Source organism: Physeter macrocephalus, chromosome 20 (assembly GCF_002837175.3).
Source record: "Physeter macrocephalus isolate SW-GA chromosome 20, ASM283717v5, whole genome shotgun sequence".
NCBI lineage: Eukaryota > Metazoa > Chordata > Mammalia > Artiodactyla > Physeteridae > Physeter > Physeter macrocephalus.
This window is the reverse complement of record NC_041233.1, coordinates 41,283,645-41,309,798: the sequence shown is the minus strand read 5'-3', so window position 1 is coordinate 41,309,798 and position 26,154 is coordinate 41,283,645. Positions and strand designations below refer to the sequence as shown.

Genomic DNA, 26,154 nt, shown 5'->3' with positions numbered 1-26,154 from the left:
AGAATCTCTTCAACAAATGGTGCTGGGAATACTGGATAAACACATACAGAACAATGAAACTGGACCCCTACCTTACAGTACTCACAAAAAGTAATTCAAAACCTAGAAGAAAATGTATGGAAGAAGCGCCTCGATACTGGATTTGGCAATGATTTTTTGGTTATGGCACCAAAACCACAAACAACAAAGTAAAAAATCAACAAATGGGACTACATCAAACGTAAAAGCTTCTATACTGGAAAAGAAACAATTAACAAAATGAAAAGGCAACCTACAGGATGGGAGAAAATTTTGGCAAACCATATATCTGATAATGGGTTAATATCCAAAATATATTTTTAAAAAAACTCATACAACTCAATTAAAAAAAAAGTGTTTAAAAAATGGGTGGAGGAATTAAATAGACATTTCTCCAAAGATGGCCAACAGGTACATGAAAAGATGCTCAACATCACCAATCATCAGGGAAATACAATTAAAACAGTGAGATATAACCTCACAACTGTTAGAATGGCTATAATTAAAAAGACAAGAGATAACAAGTGTTGGTGAGGATGTAGAGAAAAGGGAATCTTTGTACACTGTTGGTGGGAATGTAAATTGTTTCAGTCAATATGTAAAACAATATGGAGGTTCCTCAAAAAATTAAAAACAGATCTACCATATGATCCAGCAATTTCACTTCTGGGTATATACCCACAGGAAATGAAAACCGGATATTAAAGAGATATATGCACCCCATATTTACTGTAGCATTATTCACAAGCAACAAAATATGGAAACAATTTTAATGCCTATCAGTGGATGAATGGATAAAGATGTGATACACACACACACTGGAGTACTATTCAGCTGTGAGGAAGAAGGACACCCTGCCATTTGCAACAACATAGATGGACCTTGAGGGCATTATGTGAAGTGATATAACTCAGACACAGAAAGCCAAATACTGTACAGTATCACTCATACATGGACGCTAAAAAGCTGAACTGGTAAAAACAGAGTAGAATGGTGGTTTCCAGGGGATATGGGGTAGAGAAATAGTTTGTACCTTGTTTAAAGGGTACAAATTGTAACAAGTAGTAAACAAGCCCTAGAGAGCTAATGCACAAAATAATGAATATAGACAACAATATTGTATTATAATCATCAGATCTGCTAGGAAACTAGAGCTTAATTATTGTAACCACTAAAAATAAATGATTAATTATGTAACATGACAGAAGTACAAATTATTGCTACAATGACAATCACATTACAATGCATAAACCTATCAAATTAACATGTTGTACATCTTAAATTTATACAATGTTATATGTGAAATATATTTTAATAAAAGAAATAGAATAGTACCTGGCACATAGGTACTCAAATGTTTGTTGATTAGGCATTGAATGAATACTAACAGAAAAAATTGTCAGGGAGTTAGTACAACTCCAAATCTATATGTAATCAACAACTTAGTGTCAAAATATAAAATAGCACACCTTATATGAATATGATTAGGTATCTGCACACAAACATACAAACAAAATTTTAGAAGAACAAGGCAAGACATTTGCAAGAAACTGTGAGCCTTATAAACAGATCCTTACTACCATCTGCCAGACTGTGCCACCTGTTTGAGTTAGACAATGTGATTGCTAAATTACATGTACCGTGACATACCAATAACACTGTTGTGCAATATCTCACCCCCCTAAAAAAATTATCTCATTATTTAGATATAAAACAAAGTTTTACCTTCAGGTACATGAAATCCCAGTTCTAGTTTTTCTCCTATACAAGAGATATACAATATTATTAGATTATTAGAATTAACTGAATATCTACTAGCCCTTCCTTTTCATTGTAATAAAAATTTTTTTTCAATAACTACTTCTACTTCTTGAGATCACCACCACCACCAGCACCACCACCACCACCAGCACCACCACACACCAACAGAGTTAAATTTAGCTATTGAATTAGTTCCTGAAGATTCCTGAGATATAAGGGTAGAGATAGGGGTGGAAGAGTAAAATAGAAAATCTCTTATGATACCAGACTTTTTTTTAACCAAATAAGACTTGTCTCATTCTTTTCAAAAAGAATAAGAACTGCCTATTGCGAGTGCCAAGGGTGACATAGGCACCTAATGGAAAGCTTCTCTTATCTTTACATTCCAGTAATCTCTGAATATTGTTCAACATAATTGTTAAAATTAAAGTTATTATGGTAGTCATAGGGTACTGTTTAAAAAACATGCTCATTTTCTAATTGATGTGAAGTAGGTCACTATTCTTTAATATAAACATTTTATATTAAGGCTGCATTTTTTTTCCCCTTCCTATTTTCAATTGTTAATCCCTAAAACCTTGATAAGTAGAATATTTCTCAGGCACGATGAGTGATTTTCCATTGCTGAAGATGTTTTCCAATGTTCTCAGTCATGAGCCTTCAGTGACTAATGTACCAAAAAGCACTGAGCTCTGGGATACGTGGTTCATTAGTTTCTAGTTGGTGTGTACTTGTTTGGATTGGCAACTGTCATCATCCATGAATACTAGTATCACTGAACTGCTTTAGTGATTATTTTAGTGGGTATAATATGCAGCTACTAATAACTATGATCATTGTATTATACTTATTTTTAAGTATCAACAGTCTAAAATAGAGGTTCCATTCTCCTGCCAATCCAATGTTGCTTTAATATGATATCTTATTGCCTAAGTGGATTTCAGCTCTTTTGCTGCTGTCATTATAGCAAGTCCCAATAATAAACAATGGTTAGACAGGGAGATACGTTTACCTCAGGAGGATGAAAGCATTTGTACTGCTTTCTAAATGTGCATTCTGCTCTAAATTCATAAATGTATTCACCAATGGTATGATTTTCTGAGAGTTCTATAGCAATAGATTAAAATGTACTTGAAAATTTTTTACCCAAGTAGGAAATAAAATTTTGATAGGTTTCCTTGGCTTCCAGGTGTAGGCTTTGACTTCCTATAGCCAGCAGGGTAATAGGTAAAAGGCTCTCATGAAGTCACTACTCCCATTTCCTCCCTTATATCCTATGCTCCAAGCACTGATTGTCCATTTGAATTCTTGAAATTGCCAGTTTCTCATTTCCTATACTTTACTTATAATGTTCCTTCTGCTTAGTGTGCATGATTATCCTTGGTGCCACCAAAACATTTCAATTCTTAGTCCTTAATAACAAACATAGTTTTTTGTTAGAATTAGATTTTTCCTTCCTGTCTCTAAATTTAAACTCAGATTGTTTTGTTTTGTTTTTTTAAATTCTCGGAACTGACATTCAGTAATAGCTGACATTCAATAAATGATGAAATCTGCCTCTGGATAATTTCATTTATTTGAAATTGAGCTTAAGAGGCAGTTCTTTGGGAAATCTTCCCTGAAGATGATCCAATGAACATTTACTAAGTACTTTTAAAGTGTGAAGGTATTGATATATGTTCATTTGTGGATGCAAAGGTATATATGTTCCTATAGAGAGGAATCACAGAGAACAAATGGTTATCTGAAAAAAGAGGTCAAATATCTGTCATGCAGTCACTTTCACTTCCTCCAGCTAATCTACATTATCCCTGCCAATTTTATATGTGTATGTATGCACCCACACACACACAAATGTTATCTATTTTATGACTAAATTCCTCAACTAAATTTACCATTTCTTTCCTTTTCCCCTTCTTTCTCATGTTGAAAATGACATACTGGAACAAAGTTAGGCATTTCAGTTATCATCAAGAGTAGAGTTTTCAGCCAAGAAATCAGTATATCTTGCCCAAAACTCTATTATCTTCATATCATATCTTCATTTGGAGTAACCAAATGAAACAACCAGATATAATGCTGAACTTCAGTAAACAAATTCTTGCAAATTCTTTATTTCTAGAATACCTGGCCAGGTAAATCCAAGGCTTACATATATGGAGACTGTGGACAGGCCCCTGTCCCTAAAGAGAAGTATTTTCCCTCAAAGACACATGTAAAGCATAACTTCTTGTCTACTTAGTTACATAAACAGGACAAAAATTTAATACACCTAGTATTTTTATTAGTAAAATTGCTGTTTATGTTTGGTTAAGATTAGACCCAAAGTTTTTGCAATATAATTTCATAACATGGAGACGCTATAGGATATTTTAAACAAACTTTCATAAAATAAACCCTATTTTGATTATTCCAACTTGTGTTTGTTTTTCCTAACATTATTTATAGCACATAAAAAATTTGTGCACTAGATTATATATATATTTTATGGTTTATTTCTTTTATAATATTTGTGATAATCTTTTATTTCCAAAAGTTCTGTCGCCATCTGAAAGCATATTTCTAGATTTTCCCCTTCTTTTTTCTATCTCAAAACATGATTTTAGGTACACAGTAATCAACTCATTTAAATAATTATCACATGGGTATAATCATTATAAAATGTATGATGAAATGAATTATGCATACCTTGCATAGGTGTGCTTGCTAAAGTTCATTTGACAACTTAAAATTTAGAAATGCGTTTGAATATGGCATCTAAAATTGCAGAGCTCCATAAAGATTAACAAGTTTTTTTATAACTATGTCAACAGTTACACAAATTCAATTTAACAACATAAAAAGAATTTACACCCCCCCCTCCATGACAGTTTTAAAAGGCCTCAAGATGTTGATTCCTGAGACTATAGTTTTCAGACTTAATTCCTAGGTTATTCAGGGTTTCAAGAGCAAAGTGTGTCAGAACTCACTAAATTTTTCAGAGCCCAATGTTCAAAGTATCAAAAGGGTCATTTAAATACTGTGCTGGGAATAATAAGGAAACTAGTTGATTTAATACCACACTGTTTATATTTCAAAACTTACACATATTTGGCCCAAAGAGGAGACGTAAAAATTGTAATATAAGAAGTTGCGTAATTCTATAAGACAGGATGGGGTTCATTAAGGACAGAAAGATTCTAAAATGGGAAGATAGTTTTCTTTTCATGACAGGGTAGAATATTTGAAATGAGCTTAGTTTCACAAATTTCAAGATTATAAAGATAGAATGAGGGGGATTAGCTTTGCTGAAACTATCCAGACGTTCGTAAGAGAAAAAAACAAATCTACTCTCACTTGGAGACTTGAACATACCCCTCCCAGAAGATGATATTCAGAAAATAAAAAATTAAGTATATAGATGATATAAACTGAAAAACATAACAAGCATAATCTAATAAACATAAAAACCATTACATATGACAGTTCTAAAACAGACATTCTTTTAAAATTAACATGAAACATTAAAAAAAAAATCACATTCAAGGCTACAATTGCTTCCCTCATTAAATTTCAAAGTTTTTATTACATAGATGACATTTTCTGACCAAATTAGAATAAACTTAGAAAGATTATCCTCTCACATCGAGTAAAAAATTTCAAAATTATTTTTCTAAGAAACTCTTGAATCAAAGAAATAATTTTAATAGAAAATTCTATGAATTGAATGACTGTGAAAATACTAATAGGAAGCCAGAAGAAATTTATAGCTTTAAATGTTTATTTGAGAAAACAAATAAAGATCCAAATACACAAGTTTATTATCTGATAAAAATAAAGAGTTTACCAAAAAAATACATATTCTCTACCTAAAAACAGAAGGTAGAAAATGAGCAAGATATATGACACAAGTCAATGAAACAGAACAAAACATACAATAGCAAATCACAAAAGCCAATCTTTCAGTATTTGAATATTTGAAAATGAATGAAAATCTGAAGGGATGTATAAAGGAAAAAATCAGTAAAGCACAAAAAAAGTATCAGGAATATAACAATAGGCCATCCTAAAGCAGGCTGCAGATTTAGATTAAAAAGATTACGACAACTTCATACCAACTTAAAAAGATTAGAAATGAAAAATTCCTAGAAAAAATTGACAATACCTAGAAAATATGAAACAAACTAGAAAAAAATAAACAAAATGTTTAACCATAATAATGTTAAACAAAATTATCTTTAAAAAGGAAAACATTATTCTTAAAGAGAATAGAAAAAGAAAGTTTTCCTATTGGTTTAACGGAGTAAGCTTAATTTTCACTTTAAGTTATCAAGAAGACTTCTGGTCAAGACAGAGCAATAGTGTCTTGACTGTACTGATTCACTGCCTAGTCTCCCCTCCGCCCCCACTCTTCCCTGGTTTCTGTATCCTTCCCTTCAATAGAAAAGAGGAAGAGAAAAAACTCTGGCAGGCAGCAGGGCCTTTTCAGCAGCCTCTGTGGACTCATAGATTTCCATGTCTTTGTGTAAGAGATCACAATTTCCCAGGGGTAGTTTTCCTCCTTGCACACATCTACCTTGTGCAAGTATCAATGAACAAGGATAGTCTTTAAGGGCCTAACAGAGGGCTGAGAAGAGCTGGAAGCTGAAGTCCATCTTCTCTCTGATAGCAAGCCCCAATTCCTGAGCTTGTCAGTCAAGACACTTCCGGCCAACTTGAGGCTCCAGCCACATGCGCAATTCAAGGGTTGTTTTTTTTTTTTTTTTTTTGTGGTATGCGGGCCTCCCTCTGTTGTGGCCTCTCCCGTTGCGGAGCACAGGCTCCGGACGCGCAGGCCCAGCGGCCATGGCTCACGGGCCCAGCCGCTCCGCGGCATGTGGGATCCTCCCAGACCGGGGCGCGAACCCGGTTCCCCTGCATCGGCAGGCGGACGCGCAACCACTGCGCCACCAGGGAAGCCCAATTCAAGGGCTTTGAACGTAACAGGTTATCAAGCCTCCCCTCCTCTTTGGCCTCAGTGTGGACTGATGCATTTCACACTCCTTGAGAGAAATCTGGTTCCCAGAAGTTTGCAGACCTCTCCATTTTATTACTGTACATCTGCCCAATCTCCTTCCCCTGTCCCTGGCTTGGAGTATCTCAGGGTATTATTCTTCACCCCCATCTTGGTGGGCTCCATGTGAGTGTCTTCTCTTCCCTGCTGACTTTCTGACAGCCATAATGTATGCAAAGATAGGGAAACTCCACAACATCCCAACCCACACCCCAGTGTCCCTTAGTAGACACTCCTTTCCTGCGGTGGATATATATATATGTACTCTTGCTCTCTCGTTTGTGCTGCAGACATTTTGGAGAACATGAGACTAGAAAGGAAATGAGACTGTAGGGGTAAGGGAGCCCATCCAGTAGGAGGGAGGGAAAAATGGGACTGGATATTTGGGTTACTAGAAGGCTACAGCAGGAACCATGTGGGAGGGAGGGGGATGAGTAGATTGAGGAAGCCACTCTGTGGGCATTTGTGTGCTCCCTGGTGGAGTATCCTCAATCCTCTCTGAGCCCAAAGACCTCTGATAAGTATCCTATTTCATACCTAAAAAATGGGGCCAACACATTTGAAAAGACAATTTGAGAGAAAACTAGGGACACCTTAGTAAAGCAGGGCAAATCATCGGAATGCGCAAGGATCTCAATCTCCACCTGAGAGAAGGTGACCCAGTCTGAGACAGAACAGGGAACACTGACTCTTAAAACTTTCTCTCACCAAAAACAAAAGGTGCCAGTGTCTTTCTCATGGGGATGTTTAGGTCTTTCTCTCACATGAAGGTTCTTTTCTCATATGGAAAATGAGTTTTCTACTCTCTGAGAACTGTCATTTTTCTCTCTTTCTCTCTGAAGTAGCAGTTTCCACACTCCCAATCAGGAATGCAATCTCTTTCTCAAACACAGTAGTGCCCGCCCCTGTCCACACACCCAGCGACAGACACACAGAGGAATGGAGACTGAAAGCAACAAACAAAGACACATAAACACACACACACAAACAAAAACAGAAATACTGACTCATAGACACAGGCCAATATACACAGATGGGGGTCTCTATACTCTCACTATTGCTCTTCATTGTATTACTCTGTTTTAGTTTGCTACCCTGTTTTAACACACCCTGAAATCATCCTATTTATCTTTTCAATTGTTCATTCTCATTATGCCCCATGTAGGCAGGGAATGGTCAGATAAGCCCACTGCTGTAGCTCCAGTTAATAGCAAGGGACCTGGCACAACTCAGAGATTCAGTAAACATTTGGATCAGTAATTAAAATTATCCTCCCACATCTAATCACCTGCATAAAGCATTCACCTTCTCCCTGAATTAAGCTCAACATGTTTGTAGTATATCCCTTTGGGCAAGCAACCCCTGATGCCCCAGGCCAGGGCCCCTTCACCATCTATACCCTCTCTATTCACACCAGTCCCAGCACCTATCTTGTTGCTGGCCAATGAGTGTGGTTCTTCCCACCAACATATGAAGATAAGCAGACAAACAGGCAGCTGAGAGAACTCCAGGGCTTTTAATAAACAGAATCCAGAGCCTGCCCCAACCTGGTATGTAGTCAAAAATCAGGCTGCACTCAAGGAATTTAAGTCCATCCTGCAGTGTGGGTGAGGCCAGAGAGCTGGGGAAGAGGAAGAGAGGGATTAGCCCAGGGTAGGCTGGGCATGGGGATAATGTACAAAACTTCATCCATAAGATAAACTCCTTGCTCCTTCCCATGTCCCATCCCCTCCATGAATAGCGGAGCACAGAAACAGAGACAGATAGACCAGAGACCCTCGCTCCTGCCATACCTACAGTCCAGGGACACCATGGCCTGAGTTGGAGTCTGACCTGCTCTAGGATCCTTCCCCATGTTGCTGTCTCCCAGGAAGCCATGGTAAGCCTGTATCTCCAGCAGGCTGTGGGTTGTTGGCCTTGGGGAGACAAGGTATGAGCAGTGAGTAAGATTTATCTCCCAGCTTTTCTCTCCGCCTCCCTGCCCAACTGTTTCATCTTTCATTCACCTTGGAGGACACACACTTGTCTCTCCCCATGGTGTCCCGAATGTTCTGCTCCTGGGGCTGGGTCAGCTGCTGGGGCTTATCCTTAGGAAGATCCAGCTCTTGTGGCATCTCTGCCTCTGCCTCTGCCTCAGCCTCATGGAATTGCAGCTTACCCTGAAGGGTGTATAGCAGGTGGAGGAAGGTCTGGTACCTGGAAGGAGGAGGTGGGTGTGAAGAGAGGGAACCTCAGCTGAACCACCCTGGGCCTGTAGCCCATGCTCCCGGCCTCACCTCTGCAGCTTGTACTGCTCCTGCCCTGCCTGCTGCTTCAGGGTTCCAAGTTCCTGAGATAGCCGTTCAAGCTCCTGCTGAGTTCCTGTCTGACGCTCCCTCACCTCTGAAGAAACCACTGCCAGATGCTGCAGCCGCTTCTCCTACCAGGAGTGAGAATGTAGACATGGTTCCTCAGATGCTGATGTCTTAGAGCCATTTCCCCAACCCCTACAGCCTAGACCTAGCTGGGGGTTCAGACACATAGAAGGAAAGAGGGACTACTCACTTTAGGCAAGACCAGGGGCTTAGAAAAAAGGAAGGGTCAGAATGTGCTGTTACAAGGTGAGGCATTCTGGAGAAAAGGAGCACAAAGATAATGATAACACTTATTTAGTTTGCTATGTGCCAGGCACTATTTTAAGCACTTGCTGTACCAATTACTTAATCATCATAATAACTCTATAGAGTAGATGCTATTATTTTCTTCTTTCACAGATGAAGAAACAGAAGCAGAGAAAGTTAGGTGACTGCCCAAGATCATGCAGTGGTAAGTGGTGATGCTAGGATTCAAGTCCATGTTGGTACCCATGCTATAATGCCTCACAGGAGGAAATAGAATAAAGGTTTTCTAGGACTTGGCCCATGCAATAGCATGGTGATGAGAAGAGGTATTTTCCTAGGTGAATGGACCTACCTGTTGTAGCTGCCACTGCTTCTGGACTATTCTGAGTTTTTCCATGGCCACTTGCTTCTGCAGGTAAGCAAAGGAGGGGAACAAGGACAGGAGGAGTGAATTTTTATGTTTGGATTTCATTTTTTACAGTAAGTCTTTGTTGGTTATCTATTTTAAATATAGCAGTGTGTACATGTCAATCCCAAACTCCCAATCTATCCCTGGCCCCCACCCTTCCCCCTGGTAACCATAAGTTCATTCTCTAAGTCTGTGAGTCTGTTTCTGTTTTGTAAATAAGTTCATTTGTATCTTTTTTTTAGATTCCACATATAAGTGATATCATATGATATTTGTCTTTCTCTGTCTGACTTACTTCACTTAGTATGATAATCTCCAGGTCTATCCATGTTGCTGCAAATGGCATTATTTCATTCTTTTTAATGGCTGAGTAATATTGATGGATGAATGGATAAGGAAGATGTGGTACAGGGGCTTCCCTGGTGGTGCAGTCGTTAAGAATCTGCCTGCCAATGCAGGGGACATGGGTTCAAGCCCTGGTCTGGGAAGATCCCACATACCGGGAAGCAACCAAGCCCGTGCACCACAACTACTGAGCCTACGCTCTAGAGCCCGTGAGCCACAACTACTGAGCCAGTGTGCTGCAACTACTGAAGCCCGCGCGCCTAGAGCCCGGGCTCTGCAACAAGAGAAGCCACTGCAATGAGAAGCCTGCGCACCGCAACAAAGAGTAGCCCCCACTTGCCACAACTAGAGAAAGCCGGCGCGAAGACACGAAGACCCAACACAGCCAAAAATAAATAAAAATAAAATTAATAAATTTATATATATATATATATATATAAAGATGTGGCACACATATACAATGGAATATTACTCAGCCATGTGGTTGGATTTTAAAAGACAGCCAGTGGGTCCAACCCAGCATGTTCACTCTTTTCCTCCTCCTCTCTGCCTGCCCTCTTCTCCCCTCATCCTTGGTTCACCTTGGCCTGGAGTTGTTCAAGGGCCTCCTGGAGCTTGGCCTGCTTCCTTTGGGCCTCCTCCACCTTGGGCAATGCCTGGGTCAGGGAACTTGTGATGGCCTCCACGTGCTCTTGGTAGGTGGCCTTCAGCTCTTTCCATTGCTCTTTGACTTCAATTGCCTTCTGTCCTGAGAAGAGCCAAGAGTGAGGGAATAAGTGAGGTTGGCCCACCTGCCTACAACACTGGGGCTTCAGTCTTCCCATCAGCCAAACAGCTGACTTGACTGATGTCCCTCTTCCTTCTTCACTCAGGGAAGCCCCTATTCCAACCCCCTGCCCACTCACGGCTCGTGTCTTCAGAAGCCAAGGGGTTCAGGTCCTGGGCAGTGCCTTCCTGAACCAAGAAATTCTGCAGGAAGTCTACTACTTGAAGCTGGCTGCAGAGGAGCTTGTCTTTCTTCCGGGAGTCCTGTTCAGAGGGAGGGTGGACGCAGGTAACATTCTTACCTCCTTGTACTATAGGTCAACAAGGTTACCTTCCAGTCTGCTCACCATTATCGCTGTCCAGTATCTCAATAGGAGGACCCAGGAGCAGTCCCTGGCTTGTGAAAGGCTAGCTCCCATCTTGTACGTACCATCACAAACTCAGCCAGGATCTGCACGGGCAGTTCTGCCTCCTCCTGAAGACCTATAGGCTCCAGGATGTCTGCCACCTTGGCCAGAGCCCTGAAGGGGCAAGAAAAAGGGAAAAACTGGACTCCTGGGGTCCTAGTTCTAGTCAATTTGTGTGCACACGCACATATGTGATTATGTGTATTAATGCTGAGTCTTGTCCTGCCTAGCACAGGCTTGAAGGGCCATCTGGGACCAGGAATGGTGTTTGTATGGAAGACACATGGAGGTAGTAAGTGCCGTGAAGAAAAATAAGCAAAGCAAGGGGAATAGGAGTGTGGGGAAGGAGCTGTGATTTTAAATAGGAAATGTCTCACTGAATAGAAACCGTTTGAGTTTCTGAAATCAGTCATGTAAATATACAGGGAATGGGGGAGCCCCGGCACGCAGAGAACACAAGCTTGGGGGCAGGGTATCAGAGTACTTGAGGAGGAGCTAAGGACAGGGGGCTGGATCCCTGGGTCTAGGCTTTCCAGAGTTCTCCCTTGTTAGCGGCCGAAGCAGTCCATTAGGAGGTGGGGATGGGGATAAAATAACCCACCGGGAGAGTGTGTTTTGGACAGGGGTGACAGAAATCGAATGGCCCTCCCAGGATGTCTCCTAGGGGTGGAAAGTCAGTCTCCTGTTAGGATGGTCGATCTGCGAAGAGATACGGAGGGTTGACAGGGATGGAACCGTCCCCTTTCAGGACACACCTCTGGGGGTTAAGCGTACGTGGTGGGGGACGGACAGTCCCTCATAGCCCTTACTCCTGGAGAGAGGCAACCGTCACCTCAGGAACCTAAGACTGGGGGGCTGGGATCAGGATCAGTTCACGGCTTAGTCGACCCGCAACCGCCGTAAGGGGTGGAGGGGAATTACTGATTTTACTTGGGACCGCGCAAGGTCCGCCCCGGCCCGCCCCCGGCTGCCACCTGGCGAGACACACTTACTCTCGGGCAGCAGCCTCCGCCTTAGTCTCTGCCGCCTCCATCCTTCCCCCGGCCGCCCCTTAGCTCTAACCTCCGTCCACTTTGGACCCGCCGCGAACCGCGCGCCAGGACAGGCGATTGGATGTCCTGTCAGTGGGCGGGAATCAAGGACCATTGGGCACTCTCATTGGCAGGCGCAGATTGGCGCGTTGGCGCGCCCCGTTGTTTGGCGCAGGCGCAGTTGTTGCTGAGCCCTGCAGGCGCGCAGAAGTTCTACGCCTGCGCAGTAACCCGTAGGCGGTGCTGAGACGTGGAGGTGCGGCTTGAGCTCGCTCAGCTGCGTGCTTCCTAGTCCTGAGACTAAGAGGAAAGACCTTTGCTCTGTTTGGCTTTTAGGGTCAACTCTCAGAGTTACCTTTATTTAAAAGAAAAAGAAAAAGAAAAAAAAAATCTGCTCTTGAAGGAGAACGCTGGGTCTGTCTTCCGAGACACTTGGCATCAATAACGGATAACTGATTCTGGAGACAGGAAACAAATATCAGCTCAAAATGCTTACAGCCTTTAAAAGATTTTCCAGGATACGGGTTTGGGAGAGAAAAACCTAAGCACAGCCCAGCGAATTGCCTGCGTTGACCGGTTGGAGCCGAAAGTTTGGGGGAGACCAAGGCAGGTAATGTCCTCCAGAGTATAGCAGAAAGGAGAGGGTTGCTCAGAGAGAGAACTCGGAGTTCTGTAGAGTTTTCTCCAATATTCTGCTGAGTTCTGAGCATCTTGTGTTTGCGGAAACTACCCGGAAGGGGTTTTAAGGATTCCCAGAGATCACTTAGGGTCAGTAACTCCTTCCACCAATCAGGCTAGAAAACTTCATGGGGCGTTGGTTAACGTACACAGACAGGTTTTGCCTTAGTAGTAGGGCATTAGCCCTAGACACCTCACTCCTCTAGTGCCACCTAACAAATCTTAAAAGCAAGGCCCAAGTGGATCAGACGGTTAACAAATCATTTAAGTATATGATAGACCAAAGTTAAATAATATTTATAGAAATACAAAAATGTCCAGCAACCAGTAAGGTACAGTTCACAATGTCTGGCATCCAATTAAAAACTACCAAGCTAGAAAGAGAAAAGCAAATACTGTATGCCAGCGCATATATGTGGAACCTAAAAAAATGGTACTGATGGACCTAGAGGCAGGGCAGGATTAAGACACAGACATAGAGAACAGAGTTGAGGACACAGTGAGGGAAGGGGAAGCTGGGACAAAGTGAGAGAGTGGCATGGACATATATACACTACCAAATGTAAAATAGCTAGTGGGAAGCAGCTGCATAGCACAGGGAGATCAGCTGGGTGCTTTATGACGACCTAGAGGGGTGGGATAGGGAGGATGGGAGGGAGGCTCAAGAGGGAAGGGATATGGGGATTATGTATACGTATAGCTGATTCACTTTGTTGTACAGCAAAAATTAATACATTGTAAAGCAATTATACGCCAATGAAGATATTAAAAAAAAAACAAACCAAGCTTGCAAAAAAGCAGGAAAAGAAAACCCATGTTTAGGAGAAAAATCAATCACTGTTCAGAATAGAAATAGATGCTAGAATCAACAGACAAGGGTTTTAAAACAGTTATGTTCAAAAGATAAGCAGAGGTATAATCAAAAAGATAATAAGAGGTAAGGATATGGAAAAAGTGGACTGCTCATGTTACTGGTAGGAATGTAAAATGGTGCATCTGCTTTTGGAAAACAGTTTAGCAGTTTCTCAAAATGTTAAACATATAGTGACCATATGAACCACAATTCCACTCCTAGGTATATATCCAAGAGAAATGAAAACATGCTCATAAAAACTTGTACACAAATAGCCATAGTGCAGCATTATTTACAAGGGCTGAAAAGTAGAAATAACCCAAGTCCCTTCAGCTGGTGAATGGAAAAAACAAAAATGTACATCCATTAAATGGGGTATTTTTCAGCAATAAAAGAGAATGAGGTACAAATACATGCTAAAACATAGATGAGCCTCGAAAACATGCTAAGTGCCAGTTGAAAGAGAGCAGATATTGTATGATTCCATTAATGTGACATGTCCGGATTAAGCATATCTGAAGAAACAAAATAGTTTAGTGGTTGCCAGGGCTGGGAGCTGGCACAGGAATGGGGGGAGGTTGCTAGTGTATGGGGAGAGACTGTAAATGGACATGGGGTTTCTTTTACTGGGTAAATAAATGAAAATGTTCTAAAATTAGACTATAGGGAAGGTTGCACAATTCTATGCAAAAAACCCACTCAATTTACACTTTAAATGGATCTCAATAAAGCTCTGAAAAAAGTTAATCAGAAATATGAAACATGTAATAAAGACCGAAATCAAATCTGTAGAGGTGAAAACTGCAATGTGACAGATGAAATTAAATGGAATTAATAGCAGATTAAACATTGCATAATAAGAGATAAAAGAAATTGAAGACATAGGCTTAGAAACTAACACAAATAGTAGAAAACTAAAACATAAAAAGAACAAAGCAACAGTGAGCCGTGGTACAATTTCTGACAACCTATGCTTTCCGTATAGGATCTTCTTGCTTGACTGAGTCCTTCCTGCTTGATGAGTCTACTTTTTAGAACTTTCTAAACATTCTACATATACAATACAGTGGAGAAAATAAATGACACTTTCTGAAAGGTACCTTTGATTGGAGTAACAAGGATTGACTATCAATCTCTTTATGTTTGAAGGTTTGGGTCCCTTTGATCTATTTATCACAAATTCCCACAGAAATACTGCCTTTTGAATAAAATCCTTTTCAAATGTATGAAATGACCTCACTTCACATCTAAATTTAAATATTTTAGGGTAAACTGAAGACCAAATCATTAAAAGAGCAAATAATAAATAGCAAACAAAATGACATAACTGCAAGTTGAACTTGAATGCAAGTTGACTTTGGACTATACATAGCACAAATTTGCCAGCTCTGGGAAATTCCCTGGAGGTCCAGTTGTTAGGACTCTGTGCTCTTCCTGCCAAGGGCCTGGGTTCAACCTCTGGTCGGGAATAAAATCCCACAGGTAGCGCGGCATGGCCCCCCAAAAAACAAACAAGCAAACAAAACCCAAATTTGCCAGCTCTGTTTAACCCTCCACTTGGCTCTGATTTATAGAGATTTGATCTAGAATTCTAATGAAAATTACTATAGATAATAAAAAAGTATGATTCCAAGTTTCCTCCTCTTTCTGTGTTTTCTAATTCACAAGCCACAGCCATGTGTGGCTATTTAAATAAGATTAAAAGTTTATTTTCTAAGTCACGTTAGCCACATTTCAGTGCTCAATAGCTATGAATGCCTAGTGTCTGCCATACTGGACAATGCAAATTTTAGAACATTTCCATCAATAGAAAGTTCAGTTGGACAGTGATGATTCATAAACTTTTAGGTACATTAGATACATACATCCTGTAATTTATGTACAAAAAGTTTACATTAATTTCAACATAACCAACAGGGTAAAAAAAAATTCCATAGCTTAAAAAAGTCACATTTGCAGTAAAGAGGTTGCAATTATATAAATTGTATGTGTTTTTAAATTTAAAGAGTTCTTGTTTGCAGCTTATCAAACTCTAATGCCCTCCATAAATTATATTAAAAAATTTTGTATTGCTCAACCCATCTTCCCCTGTTGTAGAAGGTAATAGCACAACCAGGAAGGATGTAAAGCAAATTCCCTTAAGCATATAATTGATATGGTCATTATATTTTCATTTATTAAGGTGGAAACATCTCTTCAGTCATTGAACAAGTGGAAAATGTTTTAAAAAGCATATGTTCCTAGAAATAGAAAATTTCCTCACTCATTTTGATGCTTTCTTTGTGTAGTGCACATGAAACAGTTCTGAAAATAGAACTTACATTAACACTCAGATGGAGTATCAACTGTTTTATTGGGATGCATGAAATGATTGTTGGAACAGATTCATCTGAGATTCATAGAGCATTAAGTAAATATAAGTAATAAGATAAGACATATGTTTGCAATTGTCTATAGAAAAAATACCTCCAGTACTTTATAAAACATTGAAAACAAAATACTGTGCTTTGGGGACTGATTTCTATTTGTACAGAAGCTCTGCTATATAAACATTGAAAACAAAATACTGTGCTTTGGGGACTGATTTCTATTTGTACAGAAGCTCTGTTTGGTATATCCAGCTCTGCCAGCATTGTTTTAGGATTTAAAGTTGTATTTCCACATCTTTTCTGCCCTGTTGCAAGGTCATCTAAATGAGTCACGGGAAATCCAGTGAATAAAACATTATATATAAATAGGTATATATAGACATAGATACACATACATCTGTCTATCTATCTTCATATGTGTTTGTTTATCTTCATATGTGTTTGTTTATCTTACACAATAAACATTAACTAAAAAGTAATATTTTAAAATCGATTTAATTTTCTCCTAGTATTTTAATACCAGGCTTTTTTCTCTATAGCTTCACTGATTTGTTGCTTTCCATGTTACAGTCACTCTCAGAGTACTAAATGTAATTCTTTTCTGATATTTATTAGTTCAGAGGCTAAAGCAATAACAGGCAGGTAAATAAAACATATGTGCTAGGCCATTTTCAAAGGATGCTTGAAAATTTTATTCATTATGATAAACCTGTCAAAAATATCTCCTCTTTTCTACCTTCCTAAACATAGGAATATTTCTGTGTTTATATCACTTTGACCATTAGTTGCTGGATGTTTTCTTCTATATTTCAGCTATTCTCCAAGCAGGCCCTCCGAGAGCTTACACAATTTAGTCTGCTGAATTTTTTTTTTAATTGTTTTTGGTAATAGTAACTTTTTAGGGTTTTTTTCAATCACAAAATATATGATGAAAATTTTGTTTAAAACGTTGGTAAATAATTATTGCTTTGGTGTAGGTGTTTTAATGCATTAAGGCAAATTGTATATCTGTTGGAACATCTATGCAGTAAGCTAAACATGTGGCAGACAATACAAATAATTAATCAAAAAGTGTTGACACTCAAACTCTTGATGAGGGAAATACTTTTGCTTTTATCAACCAGTGAATATATCCTTTGGTTTTCGTGTGTATATGTGTGTGTGTGTGTGTGTGTGTGTGTGTGTGTGTGTGTGTGTGTTTTCAGTCTTGCTCTGGGAAAAAGAAATTCCCATCGGTTTACTTACTTTTTAAAAACAGCTTTATTGAAGTATGAATTACATGACATAAAATTTATCAATTATAAATGTAAAATTCAATGGTTTTATTATATTTACATAGAATTGTGCAGTCAGTTTTAACACATTTTTATCACCCCTAAGAGATCCATTTTGCCTGTTTGCAGTGACTCCCTGTTTGTAGCCCCGGGCGCAGACTAACACTGATTTTTTTTTGTCTCTGTAGACTAGCCTTTTCTGGACATTCCAGAAACATACAATATGTAGGTGTTTTTGCATCTGGCCTCTTTGCCTTAGCACAGTGTTTTGAGAATCATCCATGTTGTAACATACATCAGTAATTTGTTCATTTTTATTGATGAATATATTCCAATGTGGAGATATACCACAATTTATTTGTTCACCATTTGATGGAAATTGTACTGTTTCTGGTGATTGACATATGAATAATGCTGCTGTGAATATTCCCAGAAAAGATTTTTTTGTGTATGAACATATGTTTACATGTCTCTTGAGGAGATACCTAATAATGGAATCACTGAATCACTTGGTAAGTTTATGTTTAACTTTTTAAGGAGGTACCAAGGTATCTTTCCAAAGTGGCAATACCATTCTACATTCTCCCCTGCAATATACGAGGGTTTCAGACTTCTCCACATCTTCACATATTATGCTCAGTAGTTTTAATGATAACCATTCTAGTGGGTGTAAAGTAGTATCTCATTGTAGTTTTAATGTACATTTCCCCCTAATGACTAATTATGATGGCCATCTTTTCATTTGTTTATTATTCATTTATACATCTTCTTGGGTGAAATATCTATTCCAATATTCTACAGTACTCACTTAGAAAAAGTTGGTTAATTTTTTTATTAATTTTGAGTTGTAAGAGTTATTTCTATTCTATGTAAAAGTATTTTTAAATCAGATACATGATTTGCAAATATTTTTTTCCCAGCCTGTGGCTTGTCTTTCATTTTCTTAACAGTGTCTTAAATATTAAGAACACTTTGCCTAGCTGAAGTTATGGAGTGTTTTTTCCATGTTTTCTTCTCAAAGCTGTATAGTTTTAATTCTTACATTTACATTTATGATTCATTTTGAGTTAATTTTGTGTACAATGTGAGATAAGAGTCTAAATTCATCTTCCTGTATATGGGCATTCAGTTGTTATAGCACTACTTGTCAAAAAATTATTCTTTTCTCATTTAATTGTCTTGGCACTTCTTGTCAAAAAATCAATTGGCTAAAAATGATTTGTGTTTCCTGGACTCTCAATTCTATTTCATTGATCAACATTCTTAGTCTTACAGCAGCACCACATTGTTTTGATTTTTGCACCTTTTTATAGTACCTTTAGAAATTGGGAAGTGTATGTCTTCCAAATATTTCTTCTCTTACAAATATGACTTGACTCTTCTGGTTTTGTTTTGTTTTGTTTTGTTTTTGGCCACACCACGTGGCTTGTGGGATCTTAGTTCCCCTTGACTATTCTGGATCTTTTGCATTTCCATATACATTTTAGGAATGGCTGATCAATGTCTACCAAAAGGCCTGCTGGGATTTTTTATGATTTGCATTGTATTAGGTTGGAAGATATGGATAATGGTTTTGGTTTGTCTCTGTTTTTTTTCAGTTATTTTTATTTTTACCACTGTGTGTTATTACAAAGCTAGGCTGCCAATAATTTTCAGGGAATACTTGGTATACTTATTGCATAAGACAGTGAACCAGCCAAGTGTCTCCAGGAATTCTCTGGAACTGCTGAGGCCGAACTCTAGGTAAACACTTCTCTCTCCAGATAACTATCTTAAACACCAACATAGAAGTGGACCAGTTAGACTTTGGATAAAAGTTAACGTTCAAATCAAAGTATTTGACACAATAACCTCACCTTGTTTAAAAGAAAGCAGGCAGAAGATTAAATACTTCATTAATAGGACACAGTAATATTTTATTGACAAAGCTAGATAATTTGCTCTGACACAATTTGGTATTTTTTCCTTCATAACTGCTCTCTGAACATTTCAAGAGCTGATCATCTTTGTGTTTTGAAAAAAGCAATGGCAACTTCTAAACTGATGTGCAAATTTTGAAATTTGGAAAAGAAAATGGATTAAGTCCTCCTTAATCCTGGCATCTGTGGGAATTTTGTTCTGCATGGGTGAAATTCACATTTATTAATTCAAGGCACTAAGCTAGACTTAAAAAAAAATTCTTTCATTTAATTGCCACACAGAAACTCTCTGAACTAACTTATTATTCCCTATTAAGAGAAAAAAAACAGAAACTCAGGAAAGCCTAACTGAAGTAATTTTACCAAGGCCACAGAACCACTGTAGTAAGTTGCAAACCTAAATCTGAAATATGTCTGACACCAAATTAGCTCTTTCTATGTGAACTGATTGGAGTTAGACTTGAGAGATTTTCAGCAATAATATTCAGCCTTTGTTGAAGGCCTGTTTTTCTTATGTCATCAGCATCTTATTCTCTACCTGATTCTCAGTAAATGTTTTTAAAATTGATTCGAAATTGCTTTATTATTTTTTTAGAATTTTATTTATTTTAAATTTATTTATTTATTTGTTTATTTATTTATTTGGCTGCATTGGGTCTTCGTTGCGGTGCGTGGGCTTCTCATTGTGGTGGCTTCTCCTGTTGCGGAGCATGGGCTCTAGGTGCACGGGCTTCACTAGTTGTGCCGCACAGATTCAGTAGTTGTGGCTCGCGGGTTCTAGAGTGCAGGCTTAGTAGTTGTGGCGCGCGGGCTTAGTTGCTCCGCGGCACGTGCAGTCTTCCCGGACCAGGGCTTGAACTTGTGTCCCCTGCATTGGCAGGTGGCTTCTTAACCACTGTGCCACCAGGGAAGTCCCTGCTTTGTTATTTTGTTTTTTTCTGTTCTACCTATATGCAATAGTAGTGCTTTACCCCAAAAATATGTGTGCCTTATATTTATGGTGTCTGAAACTTTAAAAGCTTTATTTATTGGGAATTTCAGTTGAGAGAGGACATATCTTAGTACAAATAGTTTTTTAGATTCTCTTCAATTGTAGCATTTCAGTGACCCGCATTTTCAACATTGTGCATTTTCAACAGCTGAGAGAGTCATATTACATCAGAGGAAATTAGTTGCCCCCTGAAGATGCTGAAAATCAGGTTTATTATAGCACAATTCATGGCAAAAGGCAAAGAACATGGTCTTTATAGTAAGAGATTCAGGTTCAATTTCAGTTCAACTACCTGGTGCATTTGTGACCTTGGACAATTTAAATGAAATCATGAATTCTATTTTCTCATTTGTTAAATAGGGATAATGATGAGCGGGTTTCTTGTGAAAAACCGAGTAAAAGAATTTTTGGAAAATATCTTGATCTATGTTCGACACATAGTGGATGTTATTAACATTTTAATTTCCATGTCCATCAGCCGCTTTTAGGAGTTATATTTAAATAAAGCCAGAACATGAATGACTGCAGAAATTATTTGGGAATAGTCTGTCATATAAGTACTCAGTAAATGCTTAAATGTATACAACATGGATTAGACTTGTTTTCCAATAAACTATCTCCTCCAATTGCATGATTGTTTAAGATGATTTACAATTTTTATCTTTCACAATGCCCTATTATTCATTTTTCAATGTCAACCTAGTCATTAAACTTAAAACTCTAATTTTGGGTTTCACTAAAACAACTAAGAAATACCCTTCCAAAGACTTAACATTTAGCTCATAAAGCTATTACTACTTTACTATGAGCTATGATTCTGAGAGTCAGTGATAGTTTGATGTTTGCTACAACTGTGCTTTGCTGGAATTTTCAGATCAACATATTACATCTTGTTTTAGGAAGAATCTCCATGTTTAGCATCTAAATTGCAGACCATAAGGTAATTCTTGCCTTGGTTTGCTAGTTCCAGATGGATAGATTCTATCTTACACCCTGTTCCATTCCCTGTTTCAGTCTCATTCTTCTAACAATGCTCAGCAACCATGCAATTTGGATATGGACCATCAGAACCAAATTGCAAGACCCTCATGAGAAAGCATATCTTGCTAGGCGTAAATGCCCATGAAAGCCTTTTGAATGATTTCTAATCACTGTCTAACCCTCCAGCTTCTTACTCTTTGTTTTCTGACAGTAATGAACCAAATCAACATGGTGAAAGCCTGAAAGCTAAAGGGATTATTTTTAATTCTCAAACTCATTTTTATGTATCTGTTGCACTTATAATCATGTTTAGATTATTCCCATTGCTTTCCTCTAATTTTGAAGAGAGATAATTTCACCTTATCTATATAAATCTTTCCCTTTCAGTTCAAGAAGAGTTATCTGTTTCTCTTCGTAGATTAAGCTAAGTGCTAAATATATTTGTTTTTTACCACTCAACGGCCACGGAGATTCACCCAGGGACAGCTAATATCTCATAGGTGCACAAAGTGGGTGGCTTGGAAAAGCAAGGGGAAGAACAAAGACATAATCTAGGGATTTCCCCCCATTTCATCCTTATACATCTACTCTACAATATTGCTGTAGAAATTACTCATCCCTTTGAAATTTTTTATTCTGTTTAAATATGATTATGAGAAAAAAAGTCATAAAATCTTCAGGTAAATTTATATTTCCACTAAATGAAATGCATTAAAAAATAAAACTCAATCCTGGCAAACATGTCCCTTTATATCACATAGATACACTATGTTCAAAAGCAATAATTTAGAGTTATTTTAGTTTCCAAGTAAGTAAAATTTTTTAAAAATCATGGTGACTAAAATACAGGTTTTCATTATTTCGGTGTTAAAATGTACCGTGCCATTTTGAAAGTAGTGATTTACTGGTATTTTTGTCAGTTATTTTGTCAGTTTTAAATATCTAAATATCAATATTTTTATTAATGTGTACAAAGATACTTATTGCCTATATTAAAATTTTATGTCAAATGAAATTATATCAAAAAACCCTTCACTCATTAAAATTTTTCCAAGGTATTGTATTATAATTATATATCCCAAGGTATCTTATAATATTAATCATCTTTTCTTAATTCAGTTAATGATTTGTATACAGAGTATGGTTGAATTATGAGTTGGATCTATTCTGCCAATCTCTGTCTTTTAATTTGTGTATTTAGACATTTTAACACATAAAGATGTTATGTATATGTTGGGGTTTAATTTTGTCATTATTGTTTCTGTTTGTTCCTGTGTTTCTTGTTCCTTTGTTTCCTTCTTCTAGCCTTTCTTAGATTACCTAAACATCTTTTAGAGTTACATTTTTATTTATTTATGATGGCTTGAGTATATCCACTTGTATAATTTTCTACGTGGTTGTCATAGGTATTGCTGTATACATATATAACTTATCACAAGCTATCATGTCAATGTTTTACAACTTAGAAGTGTAGAACATTTGCTTCTCTTTAGGTCACTTTACCCTCTCCATTTAAAAAATATAATTGTCTAATACATTTAGCACCACATCAGATAGTTATAACTTTTATTTTCTTCAAAATATTTGCTAAACGAAGCTCATGTGATAAAGAATAGTCTATTATATTTACTATCCAGTTCATTGTTCCTCTTTCCTTTCTAAACATCCCTGTCTTCTGTTATCACTTTCTTTGTGTTGAGAGAGCTTTCTTTAGTCATTATTTAAGGGTAGATTTGCTAGCACAAATTATTTTAGTGTTCCTTTGACTGAGAATGTCTTTATTTCCTCTATTCCTGGTAGATAGTTTCATCACTGGATATAGAATTTCTGGTTCCTTTTTAGAATTGACAGTTCTTTTCTTTCACCACCTAAAAAAAATGTTGTGCCACTTCCTTCTGGCCTGCATGGTTTCAGATAGGAAATCCATTGTAATTTAAATTGCTGTTCCTTTATAGGTAATACATTCTTTTCCTCTGGCTATTTTTAAGATTTTTTTCTTTTTATTTAATATTTAGAATTTTAATTTTGTTATGTCTTGGTGTGGATTTCTTTGGGGTTGTTTGAGGTTCTCACATGTTTGTGTGTGTAGATTTGTTTCCTTTGCCAAGTTTGGCAAGTGTTCAGCCATTGTTTCTTCAAATCCTTTTCCAGTACCACATTCTTTTTCTTCTTCTGTATTCTGATAATATGAATTTTTGCTCTTTTAAATTTTTCTACAGAAACTTCTGTTCTGTTGGTCTGTCTTCAAGTTCAGTGATTCTGTCCTTTTCATTGACACTCTATTGAGTACAACTAGTGAGTTTTTAAAAAAAAATTTCAGTTATTGTAGTTTTCAATTCTAAAATTTCCTTTTAGTTATTTTATGTAACTTCTGTTTCTGTGCTGAAATTTTCTGTTTTCGTGTGTTTTGTGAGAATTTGTAATTGATTTCTAAAGGATTTTTAAGGCAGTTGCTTTTAAAAATCTTGTCAGATAATTTCAGTACACAATTAATCTCCATGTTGGCATTCCTTGATTATCTTTTCTCATTAAATTCTGGCTCTCCAGTTTCTTGGTATAATGAATGGTTTTTTCAATTGTATCCTGGACATTTATTTTGTTGGGGGACTCTTTTTCCTAAGCATTCTATTTTAGCAGGCAGTTGTTCTGTTTAAGTTTAGTGTGTAAGTTATAGTCTACTTCTCTGACTTTAATTCCTATGAATATTTAGTTTCTGAGCCCTTGCAATGTTATTTTTGTCTTCTTTGTTTTCTGGTGCTGCTGGGACTCCTGCTTAAGCCCTACTGGAGCCATCTGTGGGGGCACTGAGAAGTATTCTGGATGAGGCAAGAATCCACTGGACCTAGTCCCCTTATAACACTGGGTAGAAGCCAGGAAGTCACAGGGCTTTGCTATTGCAGTAGATATGAGAAGATGGGACCACTCTCTGGACCCTGGTTCTGGATTGGGTGATAAGAGAGCTAGGAGTTTGTTTCTGCTGCTGGTGGGAGATCATAGCACTTACCTGACCTAAGGTATGGAGCAGGGGCCGGGGTGGCTGAGGCTTTGCTATTGCCACTGCTGTTGGTGAATTGGATCATCAACAGAGGCCCTCTTTGTGGAGAAGTGCTTGGGGTTCCCCATCAGGTCTCTGTTAGGTTTCTACTTTCCCAGTCCTTTGGTTAGAAAGAGCAGGTCTGTTTTTTCTTTCTTCCTCCCTCTCTTCTTTCTTATTCTGTCTTGCTATCGATCTTTCTTTCTTCCTCTCTTTTTGCCTTTTTTCTTTTATGCCTGTTGGTCATTTCTTGTGGCAGTCCTCTCCATTGCCCAGTCCAAGGTATATGGGAGATGAAAAGAAAACCCAGGTAACTTGCCATGTTGTTATTCCTCAAATCCTGCACTCTCTAGCCAGTACACATTCTTTTTTCAGCTTTCAGATTTCTCTTACTGTTGTCTATGAAACAATTTCCAGGGTATGTAATTATACTTAGAGAGAAGGAACAGGGAAAAGTGAGTCTATACTCTCTTATTCCTGAAGCCTTGGCTAGTATTTTTATAGCTGTGGTTATAGCTTATATTTTTTTATGCTTTAGCAGTTAGCATTGATCTTAGAACACACTAGGTGCTCGGCAAAAAAAAAATATGAATAAGTGAATTAGCAAGTGAGTGGTTGCCTAAATAAAAGGAAAGAAGGAAGGATGGAAGGAAGGAAGGAAGAAAGGAAAGGGGAAGAAAAAAAGGAAAGAAAAAATAAAGGAAGAAAAAAGAAAAGGAAAGGAAGAATGCTTTTGTCAATGGACTACTTTAATAACAACATTATATATTGGAAAGAGCACCTTGTATAACTAACCAATGTAGCATTATTGCCTATCAATTTAAATTCTATAAACTTATGTTTTCTTATTTATAAAATTTATAAAATTTCTTATTTATAAAATTTACTTAAAATTTGTCATCCTTCCCAGTCATGTATGCTGTGGCTCTCAAACAGTTTTTCTGAAAGTCACAATTGATGCTCTACCTAAAAATCATCTGCTATAGAGCTTATAGTTGTGACCCCTGAGGCAGCATGCAAACCCTTTGATACAGCTGCGCAGTAGTGGGAAACAGCAACAAGTCGATTGAATTGGTGTAAAACAATAGCGGATTCTGTACATTTTCCCAATCCGTGGCATATGTAGGGCCTGAGTCAAAGGGGTTGAGCTGCCAAAAATGAAGGGCTCAATAGAGCTTTCACCTGTGAGCAGCTGGTCACACACTTGTGGTTTTCCATATATGTTAACATGTTGAGAGAAAACCATCCACTAGCTATTATCTTTGAACACCAAGGACAAACGTATCATGGATAATGCCCATCCAACTGTTAATGCAGTCTGTGCCTTTGTTGGAACTTCTGTTCCCAGGCTAATAGATATTTCATTTAACTGATAACTCTGCCTTCTTGATATACCATTAGTACCTAAACTTTTTATGCAAGAAGTAACTAAGAATGTGCTGAGGGTGCATATGTTTACTCTCTTGGCCCCAACTCTCTAATAGTCTTATATATAAGAGTGTTATACAGATTTTGGAAGTGAGAATAAAACTGTCAACAGAAATATATAAATGCATCATTAAAATACTATTATGCTAACATCATAAAAATATTTTATACACACATGCATGCAGACATTTAGCTATAGTTATAGATATATACATTAGCCTTAACAGGTATATAGTATGCTTCATAATATATATGACAT

General features: G+C 37.8%; 1 protein-coding gene and 1 long non-coding RNA gene across 6 annotated transcripts in view; one reads left to right on the top strand and one right to left on the bottom strand.

Moving 5' to 3' along the window:
* Window positions 1-1,752: 1,752 nt before the first annotated feature.
* Window positions 1,753-12,427, bottom strand: ZWINT (ZW10 interacting kinetochore protein). 5 transcript variants are annotated; one of them, XM_024121653.2, is made up of 10 exons: window positions 12,330-12,396; window positions 11,939-12,036; window positions 11,361-11,451; window positions 11,071-11,194; window positions 10,747-10,913; window positions 9,764-9,820; window positions 9,088-9,230; window positions 8,818-9,007; window positions 8,605-8,727; window positions 6,524-8,432 (listed from the first exon to the last, which is right to left on the bottom strand). In XM_024121653.2, exons 3-9 carry the CDS (start codon window positions 11,361-11,363, stop codon window positions 8,650-8,652), a joined length of 762 nt encoding a protein of 253 aa, XP_023977421.1. In that variant the 5' UTR covers window positions 11,364-11,451; window positions 11,939-12,036; window positions 12,330-12,396; the 3' UTR covers window positions 6,524-8,432; window positions 8,605-8,649. The 5 variants fall into 5 exon arrangements, with proteins under 5 accessions (XP_007118292.1, XP_023977421.1, XP_007118290.1 ...); XM_007118230.3 differs by lacking the exons at window positions 6,524-8,432; window positions 11,939-12,036 and adding an exon at window positions 1,753-1,779 and having other exon boundaries at window positions 12,330-12,416; XM_007118228.4 differs by lacking the exon at window positions 11,939-12,036 and having other exon boundaries at window positions 12,330-12,427.
* A 255-nt stretch (window positions 12,428-12,682) lies between these two features.
* LOC129391659 (uncharacterized) overlaps window positions 12,683-26,154 on the top strand; it is a 411,011-nt gene continuing 397,539 nt past the window's right edge. Inside the window, exon 1 of the long non-coding RNA XR_008616234.1 lies at window positions 12,683-12,978. This is a non-coding gene — a long non-coding RNA (uncharacterized lncRNA). The remainder of the gene's footprint in view (window positions 12,979-26,154) is intronic.

What these genes read in the sequence shown, in the direction of transcription:
- ZWINT (XM_007118228.4), bottom strand. Translation starts at nt 12,370, where the DNA reads ATGGAGGCGGCAGAGACTAAGGCGGAGGCTGCTGCCCGAGA. An exon ending in TCCTGGCTGAGTTTGTGATG is followed by an intron (nt 11,195 to 11,360) that starts GTACGTACAAGA and finishes CCCTCTGAACAG; the next exon opens with GACTCCCGGAAGAAAGACAA. An exon ending in TTGAACAACTCCAGGCCAAG is followed by an intron (nt 9,821 to 10,746) that starts GTGAACCAAGGA and finishes GCTTACCTGCAG; the next exon opens with AAGCAAGTGGCCATGGAAAA.